The sequence below is a fragment of the Postia placenta genome (genome assembly GCF_002117355.1).
Source record: "Postia placenta MAD-698-R-SB12 unplaced genomic scaffold POSPLAscaffold_1, whole genome shotgun sequence".
NCBI classification, from domain to species: Eukaryota; Fungi; Basidiomycota; class Agaricomycetes; order Polyporales; family Adustoporiaceae; genus Rhodonia; species Rhodonia placenta.
The window spans coordinates 3,521,465-3,536,699 of NW_020169832.1; the positions used below are offsets into that span (position 1 = coordinate 3,521,465).

The 15,235-nt window shown below is 56.0% G+C and overlaps 4 protein-coding genes across 4 annotated transcripts; 2 read left to right on the forward strand and 2 right to left on the reverse strand.

Moving 5' to 3' along the window:
• Window positions 1–288: 288 nt before the first annotated feature.
• Window positions 289–6,022, reverse strand: POSPLADRAFT_1129207 (hypothetical protein; the record flags this gene model as incomplete). Its single annotated transcript, XM_024483819.1, has 6 exons — window positions 289–424; window positions 484–612; window positions 661–3,661; window positions 3,722–4,585; window positions 4,635–5,586; window positions 5,783–6,022. 6 exons carry the CDS (start codon window positions 6,020–6,022, stop codon window positions 289–291), a joined length of 5,322 nt encoding a protein of 1,773 aa, XP_024344817.1.
• A 198-nt stretch (window positions 6,023–6,220) lies between these two features.
• On the forward strand, window positions 6,221–7,179 carry POSPLADRAFT_1052149 (hypothetical protein; the record flags this gene model as incomplete). The annotated part of the gene is made up of 5 exons (XM_024480242.1): window positions 6,221–6,621; window positions 6,676–6,793; window positions 6,849–6,941; window positions 6,996–7,089; window positions 7,145–7,179. The coding sequence occupies 5 exons, from the start codon at window positions 6,221–6,223 to the stop codon at window positions 7,177–7,179; spliced, it is 741 nt and encodes a 246-aa protein (XP_024344818.1).
• Window positions 7,180–7,688: 509 nt separating this feature from the next.
• Window positions 7,689–9,241, reverse strand: POSPLADRAFT_1043183 (hypothetical protein; the record flags this gene model as incomplete). The annotated part of the gene is made up of 3 exons (XM_024478244.1): window positions 7,689–8,219; window positions 8,272–8,943; window positions 8,993–9,241. The coding sequence occupies 3 exons, from the start codon at window positions 9,239–9,241 to the stop codon at window positions 7,689–7,691; spliced, it is 1,452 nt and encodes a 483-aa protein (XP_024344819.1).
• Window positions 9,242–10,570: 1,329 nt separating this feature from the next.
• Window positions 10,571–15,089, forward strand: POSPLADRAFT_1043184 (hypothetical protein; the record flags this gene model as incomplete). Its single annotated transcript, XM_024478245.1, has 9 exons — window positions 10,571–10,759; window positions 10,900–10,933; window positions 11,186–11,308; window positions 11,357–11,488; window positions 11,541–11,603; window positions 11,766–11,962; window positions 12,019–12,076; window positions 13,823–14,608; window positions 14,668–15,089. 9 exons carry the CDS (start codon window positions 10,571–10,573, stop codon window positions 15,087–15,089), a joined length of 2,004 nt encoding a protein of 667 aa, XP_024344820.1.
• Window positions 15,090–15,235: the final 146 nt, after the last annotated feature.

Here is a 15,235-nt window from a genome sequence, read left to right on the forward strand (position 1 = left end):
GCCTCAAACAGCCTCCCTAAGAGTGATGGCGTTAGTACGACACCTAAAGGCATGCCAGAAATGCTATGAATGAAACCCCCTGCTCACGGTATCAGCGCTTCAGGTGTCTCGCTATTTTTGATTCGAAGAGGGAGGGCATCTTAACCAACCAGGAGTAAGCCCAAAACTTATGAACATTCAATACGTACAAAATATGAGAACGCGATCGCTACAGTGTTAGGTCAGTGCTACATGCTACGTGATACATCCAATGCTTGAGCTTTGAGTCCCTTGACCTATGTATGACGTCTACAACGTCTCCCAACCGCCGCTATCGACCGTGCTCTCCAGCCGCCTTGCGATCAAAGTCGGCACCCCATGATTCAGCCATACCTTGCGTGCCTCCTCCCATCTAGCATGATGCAGGTATTGCCTACGCCCCCGTCTTTCGGACGCAGACCGCAAGTCAGGGGACTATTGCAGACTAGTCGATTTGTGACGTACCTCATCGAAACATCCACCTCGCCGTGAACATCGAGATAAGGGGACTGTCCGAATGTGCCGTTGTTCGCGTAGAGATACAGCAAGGCACATCGCTTCACGCAGAAGTAAACACCGATTGGACCCGCGCATCTGCCAAGGAGGTTAAAGAAACAAGACCAGATGATTGAAACGACGTACTCTCGTGTGTGCATGTTGCATTCGCCGCGAAATCCGTTTTCGTAATCCATGCAGCAATGACTTTGCAAACAGCACGTCGCCCCGCATATAAGGCAAATCGCTGCGTCCATCGGAACCGTCTTACAATGAGGACAAGTCATAATCTTCTCCTGATCCAGATACAAGTGGTCCAAAATCAATGGGAGCCGCGCGAGGCGGTACACCACTGGGTAGTCTAGCACGACGCCACAATTCAACTGCGAAGCTGCATGGGAGGTTCCATAGTGTTGACACCATACAGAGAGAGCGGTTTGCAGGGTATCTTGGTTCGGAAGATCGGATAGAGGAGGGACGCCCAGCATAGCGAGCAAACGGCTGTATTCGCAGCCATCGTTCGAGGCAGGAGGACTTGGGAATGCCGAGGGGAGCATGGCCCGGCACAGAATAGCAGCTTTCCGAAGGAAAGGGAGGGTGAACATGTAGAGTAACTTCTCGATCCGAGGCTCGCCGAACGCTGAGAAGACCATATCCCCTGCCTGCTCAAAAACAGGGGAATGGCGAACGACGGACATAAAGAACATGTGCACGTCGCCGAAGATGTCTTCGTGTCTGCGCTGCATCGCGTTGGTCGAGCTGGGGATGCGACTCTTGTTCAAGATGTATACCATGCCGATCACTGTTCGAGCTAGGCATGCGTAGTACGTGAGGATCAGCACTTGCCGTAGCATATCAGGTGCCACAGCGGCGGTCTCGACCAGGATGGTGAACGGATCCCGGAGCAAAAGGGGGTACGTGAACGATGTCAACGAGCCCCGACTCCATTCCGGCAGCAAGCGCTTGATGATTGCGTGTCGTATAGGATCACGGCCCTCGTCTTGTCGCGTCCACAAGTTCAACCCGACTAGCTTAGTCAAGCAGGCCACCAGACCCCGTATCATGCGGAAGTTGGAATCGGTGAGCCCATCAGCGACAGTGCAACCAGGAGAGCCCGTTCCGCGCTGTGCGACCTCAAGAGATGCGATCGTGTATCCGACCAGCTCCTCTGGCAGATACATACCTGCGCCTCGCTCGCCTGGTTCTGGCTCCGGACGCTCACGTAGATGGCGAGATTGTTGCGAGATGTTCTTGCCAATCACCATAACCGTGTCGACCATCTTATGCAGCTCCATGTGATCGGCCGGTCTATCTGGGATGCGGAAGTAGGACGGGACGTATTTGTCCTCAGCGGCCCAGAAGACAAACTCTCCAGAACCATTACGAAGCTGCATCGCGTCCACGACCGGATCTGCCTTGGACTTGAGAATGCTGATTCCAGCTGCGCGTGTCCAATCGGTGAACGGTAGAGTGTTGAGTTCGGTGGGCATCGCAGTGGTGGCCACCGGCAGAACTACGTTCCCCAAACTCTTGCAGAGAGGGCATATAAATTCTTTCCGGTGGATGTTGTCGGGATGGTTCCTCGTAGCCTGGGCACGATGCCGTTGTCTGATGGAGCCGCTATAGACGGTAAAACATTCTAGGTGCATCATGTGGCTGCATATGGACGAGTGGATGCCAAAGCGGGTGTACTGAGCGGAGAAACCGTCGAAGTTATGGAAGCTACGGGCCTTCTGATCTTTAGCCATCGCCTCAAGGGGAGGGAAAACAGTGTCTGAGGATTGCTCGCTGCTTCGATCTAGAGACTCCGCGGACGAAAGCGCTTCGGTTATATAAGCACCTTGACCATCCGGCTGACGGCGAAGTAGGCGGCTGGGTTGCAGGAATCCAAGGGACCCAAACGGCTTCGAGTTATTCAGCTCCTCCTGACAAACAATGCAAGTACCGTAAGAAACTGGTGCCTCTGGCGTGTCACCGATGTCTTCGTCCTCATCAGCATCCAGATCCTCGAGGTTGGTAACGAAACTAGCTTGCTGCGCCTTCATCTGCCGCATGATCGCCTCTTGTCTCGCCTTGGCCGCACGTTTCTTCGCATCTGCTGGATCGATGGAATCACCCATGGAGGTGTCGACGACGCGTCTCCTTTGGCGCATTTCATCCGGCTGGTGAAGAGTCATCTCTTTCAGGATCCATTCCACGCGAACCTTGTATGCCTTGAACTTGTCATGATGCTCAAATGCACACAGCACATCCAATAATGTTTGGTCTTCCTCGAAGACTTTATACGTGGCGAGCCTGCTGAAGACCTGAGGCCTCGCGCCCATCGCGAGCATGATGAGATGCACAAGCTGGTCCAGAATGGCTTCTGAGGACGGAGGAGTAACCCCTTGCGCATCCGTGAGAATCAGGATGTTGTAGATGCCGTAAAATATTATCTGCAGCAGCACCTCGGACTCGAATACCGACGGGATGGTAGAAAATGGGCCGTTCCCGAAGTCTGCTAGTTTGGGTACGATCACTGGGTCCTCGACGCCTGTCTTCCGTTTGTGTCTGTTTCGGAGGACAGTTTCCACGTCTTCGCGCTTGTTGCGCGTATAGTGATAGAAGAACGGGTTGATCTCATCGTACGCCTCGTCCTTCAGCTCGTACAGTCCCGAGTCGGATGTCGCCTCGGGCGATTTGAAGGTTGTCACCTCCCGCAGGACACGCTCGAAGCATACGTCATCCACCATTCGCTCGGCCACTCGCTTGGTCAGGTCCGTGAACGTGCACGGGCCCACTGCCAGCGCATGTACGATCTCGCGTCTGATGGCAGCCGGCATGGGCATATTAGTTGCGCTAGCAGTCTCTGTCAAGACGGTGATGATGATGTAAAGGAGTTCCTCAACCATACTGGGCAGATGAGTGTTTTCGTAGACAGGATGCAGAGTAGCTCCGGAGAAATACCCGATCAGCTGGAAGCGGTCGAGCATGCTGACAAGGACGGTGTTTGGATCAAGGATGATCAGCGCTGTTTGGAGGATGAAGAGATCTTGATCATAGCAGAGCTCCCGTAGCATGAAATCGCGGTAGTGCATAAGCTGTCCACGGATCGCGAAGCCGTTGCGAACCCAAAGACCGGTCCGGATCTGAGCAATCATGGCGAGCACTAGAAGTATCGAAATGCTATGCATTAGTGCCAGTCTAACATTACGAAGGGTAGACGTACCGCGCAAGGGATAGTCAATAATTGTCAAGATAGCTTGCTCACTCGCGTTGCGTAGACAAACATCCCGGAGGCTCGAAAGACCAATTTCTCGCAGCGATTCCTCGCTAAGGATGTCGACGTGCTTGAAGAGCTCCGCGAGTAGCCATTGTAATGAGTGGTGGAAGCTGACCCAACCTTCCATGACGTCGAAGTCGACAACCTGGTACGGTGTATCTCCAAAATTCACGTCGTGGAACAGCACCGGAGGGAATCGGGTGATGTCTCGCTGCTCATCTGCCACCGCCGTCACCATGAGTATGTGGTGCATGACTGTTGTAATCGCAGCGACGAGCTCCGCCGCAGTCGCCCGCGAAAATGCCTCGCCGTAAACCTTGATGACGCGCGAGAGCGAGAGCGTGACATTGAACACGCTGATCCACGCGTCCGTCTCGTACTCGACATGGCTCGACGCAGCGCGCTTGTTCGGGTTCACGCACATGAAGATTTGACACGTCTTCGAGAACTGCACGATATACTCGCGATTGTGCGCGATCAGCTGTTGAACCGACTCGTTGTGGCATAGGTACCGCAAGTCACTAAAGACAGGCATGAACCGTTTCGACTTGAACGGGTAGCTGTCCACGTCGATGCTGGCATCCGAGTCGGGAGGATATACGATGCGTTTTTCCTGGATCTGGTTCGTGAAGAATGCAGTAATGATAGACAACAAGCGTGAGACGATGTTATGTTGGCGGACAATGTACAATGCGACAGAGGGTACGGTGAAGAGCTGCAGGGCGAAATATTTGATGGACGTTTCGGCTTCGCGGTCGACGAGCAGATAGGCATCAATGATGCGATGGTATACACTGGCAAAATGCGAAGCTGCGGCATTTTGTCAGCAGCGATTCATATCCAAAGCAGTAATGCTCACCAACTGCAAGCTTGTGTTCGTGACTTAGTGTAAGCAGAGAAGCGTAGATTTCTTTCAAGTTCAATCTCGGCTTTTTCCATAGCCGTGTATGATACAGAAACATCCAGTCTATCCGTGATGGGTCATTAATGTCGGACAAGACCTTGCCGACGTCGTGAGTGGGCATATATGCGTAGTGTCTCCGGGGGTTGAGCAGCTCAGCGGCGATGACTTCCCGCAAGATCAGCGTGTCCGTAGCCAGGCGACTCCGGGTCAGATCGAGCAGCCATTCGATGATCACCGCGACGACCTGCTCTCTGAACGTGTCGTATGCCCTACGCAGTGTCGCGCCCAGATCGATCTGCGAAATGGACTGTGCCATCTCCAGCAGGCGTGTCGCGTTGCTGTTCGTCTCGATCACCTCGCGGCCTTGCTCGTCAATGCGGTCCACAGCGACCGATGCCTCCTCTCTCGTTCGGTTCGATAGATCACAGAGTAGCAGTACCAGCTCCTCGAACGAGTGCTTGTCGTCATTCCATAGCACAAGGCTGAATTGATCCCGCGACTGGTCGCGTTGTGTAGGGTCGCCCGACAACTGAGCGCGGAGATCGTTCTCATTTGCGGGAGGGGTTGTCTCGTCCGGAGAGAAGTCAAGGGTGTCTAGGATAAAGTCGAGAGCGTACGCCACCGTGCGACTCATTGTGTCATGCAGCTCCTGTGGCACAGACACTCTGTACGGGTAGTCTCTCACAGGAGGAATTTCTTGGCCCAGTATGGTCCTCGGAGTGGCTCGAGGCGTGGCCTGCAAAGTCCTGAGAGCGAACGCGCTCAGATACTCTGTGGTCTCGGGTTTCGGGGGATGGTACGGACAGTGTATGGGCATTCGCCAGGCCTCGACGTCGCCGCAGTCACAGCAACCACCGGACTGCTGAGCGATAAAGAAGCTGACGTTGTGGTCTGCATGGTCGGTGGCCTCAAAACATCGTGGGCATAGAACGCAACTATCATCTAACGCGCAATCTCTAGTGGCACAGCTAAGCATCAGCTCGAGCACCGCATGATGGCACTTACTTGCAGCGGAAGCACGCCTCTCCCTTCTTGAATATGTGAACGCACGGTCTGCCTGGTATAATAGGCGGCTCCTTGACCGTGTTGACAGTATTCTGTACTTCACTCAACATAGCGTGTAAAGGCAAGCTTGAGTTCGAGTTGGGCAGGAAGAGATGCGCGTATGGCCCCCAGAATGCATCGTACAGCTCGGACAGAATCTCGGCACGGGTCGTAGGTGTGAAGACATACTTCCTCGAGCCCGGCATAGTCTCGAGGGCGAAACGGAGCCTAGAGAGGGGGTCGGACGTCCTGTCGCGTCCGAGCAGCCTGGACTGCAGCAAGGACGAGAAACCAGACATGTCTCTGTATCAGCTTCAGCCGTGCAGACGCGAGATTAGCATAAGAATCTGCAGCGCTGCAAGCTGTGAAGGAGCGGTACTCGTCGATGAGGGAAGAGCAAGCAGTGGCGGCGCGCGTCAATCTTGCCGTACTCGCAGTCACTGGCTCATACTTGAGCACTGTCACTCTCAGGCTCAAGTTTGCAGTATACGACAACCATGACCTCTAGGACGTCTTTTCAGAATGCAGCAGCATCCGGCTCTAGTCCTATCCCGTCTTCCTCTACCATCCCATCTCTTGCTGTCATCGCCGACCCGCCGGTCCGCCAAATGGACGGCGCAGCCATGGACTACTTTCTCATTGAGGCGGTTAACGCGCTGCGGGAGTCTTCCATGGTGGCAGCAGCGCGTGCGAAGAAGGTGGAGCAGGAGATGCTGGAGGCCGGCCTCATTCCTGCTCCCACAGCAGTGCCCGCGACGCTCAAGGACGGGCAGCGCGACTCGGTCGGCAGTGCTTCGCGAGCCTCGAGTGTCAAACCCAGTGTCGATGAAGAGGAAGAAGCGGTCAGGACGCGTTTGGAGGCGATCGGCATGCATGTCGGCGCGAACATTACGGAACGGTAGGTCTGCATAGCCTGGTACGATGCCTGAGCTTGCATGATTGTCCCCTCTAGGCTAAGCCACGATAGACCGCTTTTCGCGGACACGCTCGATGCAGTCAAGTTCATCTGCAAGGACCTCTGGGCAGCGTGTTGGGACAAGCAGGTCGACAATCTGCGAACGAATCATCGAGTGCGTCCGTCCTGGCATGTTAATTGACTCGTGCATGCTCATTGTTTTCGGGCAGGGTATCTATGTCCTACAAGATCAAGCCTTTAAGCCGATCGCCCGAATATCGAGCTGGGAGGGGCGCGCCGAAGCTCTGAAGAAAGCGAAGCTGGTGAGTGGCTCTCCGATACGATCATTCGCAATCCTTTAACTGCCCATTGTGTAGTATGTCGCTATGCCCGCAGGCATATTGCGAGGTGCTCTTATAAGGCTTGGGTACCAAGCTGTCGTGGTGCCTGAAATAGCGTCCCTGCCTCAATGTAAGGTGTTCTGACTTGCTTTCCTGTGCCGCTTTCAATCAACTTGGCTCCGCAGGTAGCTTCCAGCTCCGGCTACCGAAAGGCCCATAGCACAACGATGGCATACCAAAGCAGGAACACTGCAAGCGGCGCGACCCGGCTTGGGCCATGTCATTGCACTGCGTAGTCTTTGAGATGATACAACAGTACGCGCCCGCGATTGTTACCAACCGCAACATACTCGCTACCCGTAGAGAAGTCGACGCTCGTGACGTGTCCGAGAGGCGTGCTCGATGTGGGCCAGTTCGAGAACGCCGTGAGGGATGGGAGATGGATCTGCGTGGGAGGAGCGGGTCAGGAGACGCGACTGTACTGCCAGAGGCCGTACATACCATACGCATCTGGTCCTTTTTTGTTTTACTTGCTATTGCCAACAGCTGGGCATCATGATTGAAGCGCAAAGCGGTGATGGACGTCGTAAGGTTATCGATCGTTTTCAAAGGCTTAGGTGTCGCCGCAGTTGTAGCGGAGGCTCCATCGGAGCCATACACATTTACTAGACCTGTACGAGAGCTGACACGACATTGAATCAGTGGACGGTGGACACCGAGGACCAATACTCACCCGGTTGCGAAATACCGTCCGGCCTTGTCGCCACTCATGAGATGGCTGCCAAAACCGCCGTCATCCTTCCACCGTTTGACGCAGCGCCTTTCACCTACATCCCACACATATACCTCTGAGTCCTCGCCGAGGCTCATCAGCTCAGTCCCGCTCGCGCCTCCCCACCACACGCTCTTCACCCCCGCATTCATCTTTACGCTCCCCACGACCTGTCCTTGCCCACCACGCCAGTCGACAAGGTGCACGTTCCCACGACGCCCTGCGACGGCGAGCACCCCGCCGGACGGGTCAAACGCGCAGATCTCCATGCTCGCGTCTTGTGCAGCGGCGTTGGAATTGGAAAATGTAGTTCCCCAAAGTCCTCGCGGCGAGCGAAGCGCCGCGCCAGACTGGAGGTCATAAACGTAGTAGAACGGGCGCGGCCCCGTCAGGAGGACAGAGCCGCCACCAGGGTGGAAGAGAGCGGTCGTGAAGGGTAGAGACGGAACGTGAACAGTTTGTAGATGAGGATTTGTATGACCGTCAATCTACATAAGAACGTCAGTATAATGTCCGGATGATCTAGCAAGTACGACTAACGTTGAACAGCCGCAACCGCCGGTCAGAGCTAGCGGTAAGCAGCACGGGGACCTGTGGTGAAGGATGGAACTGCACCACCTTAATCTCGCCCTCAGCTTTTGCAGAAAGGTTTGCATCGCGCAGCCGCTCGATGGACAGAGTGCCCTTAGCCAGGATCTGCGACTTCCCCCGTTGTAGTGTGCCCTGGGTGTCAGTCAAGAGATCAGGAAGAGCCTCTTCGTCAGAACTCGAGGCGGACGAGGATGCTGGTCTCCGCCGCTTTGCTTGCTTGGCGCCGCTCCCTTTCCGCGCGTTGGCAGCCCAGTCCGGAGTGGGATTGATCTTCTCGAATTGCCTGCGAAGCCTACGCTCGTATTCTCTTCCTCCGACTACGTCTTCGGAAGCTGCGTCGCGGAGTTTCCGCCGACGTTTGTCTTGCGCAAGGGAAACCTGTAGCGTAGGGTCGTCTGGATCCTCCCATGCAGGCCCTTTGCCTGCTCGCCTCGACCATGTGGGTGGTTCGTCTTCAGACTCACTGGGGGAGTCTTCAGCGTCGCTGCTATCCTTGCTTTGACCTTCTGCATCGGAATGTCGACTGGATGCGTCGTCGTCTGATTGGTCGTTGCGCACGTCGAGATGCGCATCGCGATCCGCGTCGGAACGCTCACCGGCAGCATCGTCCACAAAAAATAGCTAGAAAATGATGAGCACGGACCTAAACATCAAGAATAGCATGACTTACGTCTGTGTCCAGTAGGTTTTGGTACTCCTTATTTGGAGCATCCTCCTCGTCGGATACAACCAGGACACCATCAGCCTGTACTTCCCCAGGGATATAAGCAGTGCCAAAAAGCATGCTCTCGAGTCTTCTCTCTTCATCATCTTTGGTAGCATCGTCTAAAAGCCTACTGCCAGATCCTAATGGGCGAACAGTGCCTTTGACATCCGAGGGCTTCTCTGTCTTCTGTTTCTTCCGTGCATGTCTCGCCATTTGTGTGGTTGCCGCAATGCAATGATTTGTTTCAATGGTAGAGATTGTGGTAGGGGATAGATAACCGGTAAGATGTCGTGTATGGAAGAAGTCTAAAGCTGCAGACGAGATGCGCAACTGGTATACAAGCCGAGTTGGTGCGGATACACGCTCGAGAAATTCGCGCCCCACGTGATTCCTACCGATCGCGATCCGATCAACTGCTGAAAGGACGGTGCGCTCTGCGCCATTAACGCGATAGCATGGTGGCGTTTCATCGCCCCCCCTTCATCTGCGTGCTCTTCTCTGTCTCCTAGACCAATTTGTCGACCAGGGCGATGAATCGATGATGTGCTGAGAGTGTCGGGCAAGTGATGCACCTGCTGGAAGGGGTGCCACCATTCCACTGGCAACACGCAAAAGCAGGAAGCTTGAGGCTCACGACATACTGTACGACTCGGACTCGGAGCTGGTACTATCTATGTCTCTGTCGTCGGGATTATCGAAGAGCATGCGCCTGTTTTTGGCGAAGCGAACTCTGTCTTAGCGATCCAAACCCAATGCACGACATCGCGGCGTCGCGGCGTTCTTGTCCTTGACCCTCTCTTTGTTCCTTCATCTGATGAGCTCACCGCGGCATGAGCGCCGGACTAGCTCTCGCGCATGAAGCAGATTTGTGTCAGTTTACCTTGGTTCGTCCTTCCCCGAATGGTCTGATACGACAGTGAGTTTGCGCTCTTAGGATGCTGACAACGATCATTACTGCGGGCGACGATATCTCGTTCATCTCCGAGCCTTCAGTATTTCCAACCGCGCGCGGTCATTCGCCAACGCCTAGGAAGACCAGCTGGCAGGTCACCGCCAGAGCAACTCTGACAGCTCATCTCAAGGGCCCATATTCTTTTCACGATTCTGTCACAGCAGTCCTGATATGGACGGAACCGGAAGGAAATGACACTCACCGTCTCTCCTGTGACGAAGCTTTTTATTGAGATTGACGTCTCGCGTGCGACACATACTCGACACGCGTTGCGCGCCACCAGGACGTTGTGATAGGGGTATTTAATTCAGATGTCATTTCCCCACGTCTGGCACCCTTCTATGATCTCCCACACCGGTACGCCATGCATGAACTCCGTATCTAAGGGGAGGCGTTGGTAGCCCACTCCACCGCCTACGCTGCAACAGCAGTATCGTTCTCGATGGCATCTCAGTAAGCGTCACCATAACTTCGCCGACGTATGCTCTGAACAAGCTGCGTAGACCTCCCGTGGTACAGGCAAATCGTTGCTTAGACGTCGCCGCTTGGAGTCCGTTTGAGAACCAGCATTGTCAAGCACTGCGGCTTACATGCGTATTGTTTTCGCAGCCCTTCTGTATTATGACTATACCCTCACGCTGTCCATGGAGTACGAGCAGTTCTGGAAACAGCAGAAAAGGCTTTCTCTTGTGGCCGTGCTCATTGTCCTGAACCGCTACGTCTCCCTACTCGGCGAGATTCCCGTTATCATTTTCATCTTCGGGAATCTCGACGGCGAAGTGAGTATCGTCGTTCTGATGAGTAAGATAGTGAACGTCTTACGTTTTCTTTCGCAGCAGTCAGCGCTCTCCCTGCTTATAACGTGTGCTGGGTGTCTCATCTTGTTTCTAGATGTCATTGGCTGGATTTATACCATCAGGCATTTGCGGCCATAACGCAGGCACTCGTTGCAGGTAATGTTTCTGGCGCGGCGCAGCACACTTATTTACTCCCCCTCGCTGATCCCATGTCAGCGCTATTAATGATGCGCACGGTGGCTCTATATCAAAGAAGCAAGTACATTTTAGGTCTCATGGGGGCCTTTCTCATCCTGGGATGCGGTACGATCATCGTGGGTATCCACTTGGTTTCGCTATGGTGCTTTGTTTCGAGAGCGCTCACACAATTCCCGGTGCAGTTGTCTATCACCAGTTATCAATCCTCAGTTCATTTTACTGGGTCCCTTGCAAAAATGCTGCCGGGTTGTGTCTTCCCGATGACCAAAGAACAGTACGGTTTCGCTTGCATGTATCATGCCACGAGACTGACAGATACTGACAGAACTGAACGTGAGTTGTATTCGAGAATAGGGACCCTCAGATGAATGTGCCGTCCAGTCTCCGCATCCCCGTGGTGTACTATGCTCCTCTTCGACACCGCTATATTCCTCTTGACCCTCGTAAGGTCTATACGCGTCATACGACTGCTGGGTGGTTCCGGCAGCATGTTCCAGGTGATGCTCAGAGACGGTCAGTAGCCTTTTCGTCGGGACACTGCATCCCTCACCTCCTGCGTTCGCAGGTACGATCTACTTTGGTGCTTTAGTTGTGGTGAACATGGCAAACATCTTGACATACCTTGTATGTGACCATCTGTCCTCGCATCGGCATATGACCAAAGCCTTCCGTTGCTAGGTTATTGGGGTGAGACCGTCCCAATCACAGCATCGCATTTATGTTCATGCGGCCTGATAACAGCCGCCTGAAAGTGGGATGGGCGTCACGATCACGAACACGTCAGTTGCAGCCTGGGAGATGGACCAAGTCTACGAAGTCACTGAGCGGAGGGTCTCTTACAGAATATCAAGCACGCTCATCGCACGGCTGATGCTCAACCTGCGCGACCCAGCTCTCAACACGGTTCTGTTGAATACCGACATGTATCAGGATGAACCCACAGAGGACCTTGGAAACATGGAGAGTGTGAGGTTTCGTTCTGCAGACGTGGAGGACTCGAACGCGGCCGGGATTTCGATCTCCTGATGCGAGGACTTGGAAAGGGGGCGCTGCATGTTCACAATGGCAAATGTATCGACTGCAGCGTCTTCGACGCTCATCGTGCGCACCTAGTGAGGGTTTCAGTCGAAGCGTGGCTGCTCAATCGCCCACGAGGATAACCAGTCAGATTCTATGGCATCCCTACTTCGTCGCTGGGTGTTGTTGTTGTGCAATCGGACGACCGTGTTCTGCCTGTGTGCATAGAGTGTGATTGAACACACTAGCGGTCCTGTGCAGTTGATTCCGTATCATTGGATTTGTTGAACTCGCCAACAGGACGCGTAGGTAGCAGAGTGTCTCTGGCCACTGCGTTTCTACGCCGTGTCATGCACCCGCATCAGCACGCACATGCCACGGGTAGACGGCTCTCAGAGTCGTCCTCGACGCCCGGATTCTTCGAATATGACGACCAAGATGCCGAAGTCGCCACTGGCCTAAATCACGCACACGGATATGCTCTAGACGTCGTTGCGGGGTGATCGAGACGGCAGACATGTGCATGAGGCCTTGGGGCTTTGGCTGTGTCCGGGGCTGGGCTCAGGAAAAACAGCTGCAAGGTGCCCAGGCAAGGGTGAAACGAAGCAAATCGGAAAAGAACGCGAACCAGTGGATGCGGGCTGGCTCAATGGGTTTCGGGTCGAGAGAAACGCTGTGAACGTAGTCGCTGTCTGATCATACGCTGTCGAGGGACTCTGGGTCACTTGGCAGTAAAATGGCACCGGGGGCTTCACAGTACGCTGCTGGTTCGGTGGCCCTAGGGGGGAAAAATGACCATCGTAACATAGCGAGGTGAATCGGCAGACATGGACAAGTTGTCTCCAGACAGGATGACAGGACCTCCAGTGATCCAAGATTACAGGCATGCCGGAGATCCACATCCACCTTCTCTACCGACACCGACAAATGTCCCGCTCCTTGGGAAGCGGCAGTCCACGTTCCAGGAAGAGGCACATCCACCGGTGGCTATCGGTTCGACGCGTTTGCGTTTATATTACACTTGTGACTGCCCCACATAGAGCGATGCACAACGAGACAGAAGAAAATCACGAGTACTCACCACGGCGCGCTAGACAAGCCGCCGCCTCACGCCATGCGCACCTGTTTGGCCGCTGTCCAACTTGCGGTCATATGCGAGTGGAAGCTCGCGGACACCGCAGATAGCACCCTGGCGGCCGCAATCCTACTCTATACAAAACCTAAGCAGTGGTGTCAACAAAACATATTCGGAACGCAGATAGGGGGTCACAGCTGGGCGGAGAGAACGTCGACTCACACTCACGCTTCACACTTGCAAACAGCACCTGCCCGCAACGATGCACTGACGCGCTCACGTCTGCATGCGCCCGCCGAGGCGGAAGCGGCAGTCCATGCTCATCTGCGCGATGCGCGCGACCTCGGACTCGGTCAGCCCCAGCCCGTACGGCGGCGCAGCGAGCAGCATCGCGTACTCGCCCAGCAGCGAGTTGCGGAACGGGAGGATGTCGTCCGTCTGCGGCGCGCGGAGGATGGCGGGTGAGCAAGCGCGGGGGCGGCGGGAAAACAGGTGTGCACTCACACAGACCGCGACCGGGTGGTCGTGCGCGAGGTAGAACCGGAGATGGTGTGCGTCGAGCGCGGGGACGGTCTTGCAGAGCAGGTTCGACGACAGGCAGATCTCGACGCACGTCTTTCGCGCGCGCACGTGTGCCTTGGCGTCGTCGTCGAGGAACGTCGCGTGCCCAAGGCGGTCGGGCGCGTACGAGAGCAGCTGGAGGACCTCGGCGGGCGGGCAGTCGGCCGTCTGGTGCGCGTGCGCGTGCGCGTCAGTGAGGGTGCGCATGGAGGCGCAACGGGCAACGCACCTCGGCGATGTGCAGCGTGATCCCGAGGCCGGCCTCTTTCGCCTTGCGGAAGTGCTCCTCGAATGTTGTCATGTCGCCTGCCTACCACGAGCACAGTTTGTCATCCAGCACACCAGCACGGAGCGAGGGGCGCACCTTGGGATCGCCACAGAGATCGACGCCGACAACCCTGCGACCGGCGTGCTTCAGCGTGATCGCGCACTGCACACACTCGGCCGCGACGGCGGCATCCATGCGGCGATCGAGGCTCACGATCAGGGCGGCCTGCTCTGGGGGGAAGCGCTCGACCTCCGCGAGCACCGTCTCGAGGTAGTGCATGCGGGTCATCGCAGACGTCGCGCGGGGCGTGGTGCGCAGCTCGAGGTAGGCCGCCTCGGGGAAACCATGCTCGGCGGGGACGAGGAAGTGCTCGAGGACCGCGCGGGTGGCGCGCGCGAGGGCAGGGGGCGCGGCGGTGAGGGCATAGATGGCGGGGAAGAGCGTGAAGAAGTCGTCGATCTCGCCGAGCGCGACGCCGGCCTGGAGGCGGGCGATGCCTGCGCGGACGAGCTCGCGGTCGGTGGCGGCGGCGGGGAGGGAGTCGGCGTCACGTGCGAGGGCCTGGAGGGTGGGGAGGGGGATGGAGCCGTTGAGGTGCGCGTGCAGGTCCGCCTTGGGCAGGGCGCGCAGGAACACAAGCTGGGCAGGCGAGAGGACGGCCAGGGCGGCGGCTGCAAAGCCAGCGACGGAGTGGGCCATGGCAATAGTGGCCGTCGATCGAGCGCTCCTCCGTCCGCCTTCAACTGCACACCATGACACGCCCCTCTCCAGACAACCGCAGCATCGGCCCTCGCATCCCTCTGCCATCCCCTGCACTCCCCTCGCACCACGACGACGACGACGACGACGACGACGACGACTATGTCCCTGCGCTGCCCCCCGACATGCTCGCCGCACGCACCGCCGCCGCACCGAAACCTCCGCCGAAGAAAGTCATCGGCCCTGCCCTGCCTCCCTCTATGGCAGCCCGCGCATATCAGTATGACGACGACGACGACGACTACGGACCACCACCTCCACCCTCTGGTACAGTCGTGCAAGAGAAGGACGGTGTACAAGAGTTCCTGGAGAAGGAGGAGAAGCGGCGCAAACAAATCGAGGCGAGTCCAATTCCTCATGTCTATCCTTCGGTGCTCGCGGAATGTCGCATTCCGGTCGCTGGCCGACGTTTCCTTCGGTCCAAGGTTTCCTAGCTAGCTTCGCCGCTCTCACCGCTACTCTCTCTGCAACGAGCCGTAGCCACAGGGCTGACTCTACCACACACAGGAAGCGAGCAAACCAAAAGCTCTGCAGCGCGAAGAGTGGATGCTGAAGCCCCCCTCCTCGTCCGACCTCCTGG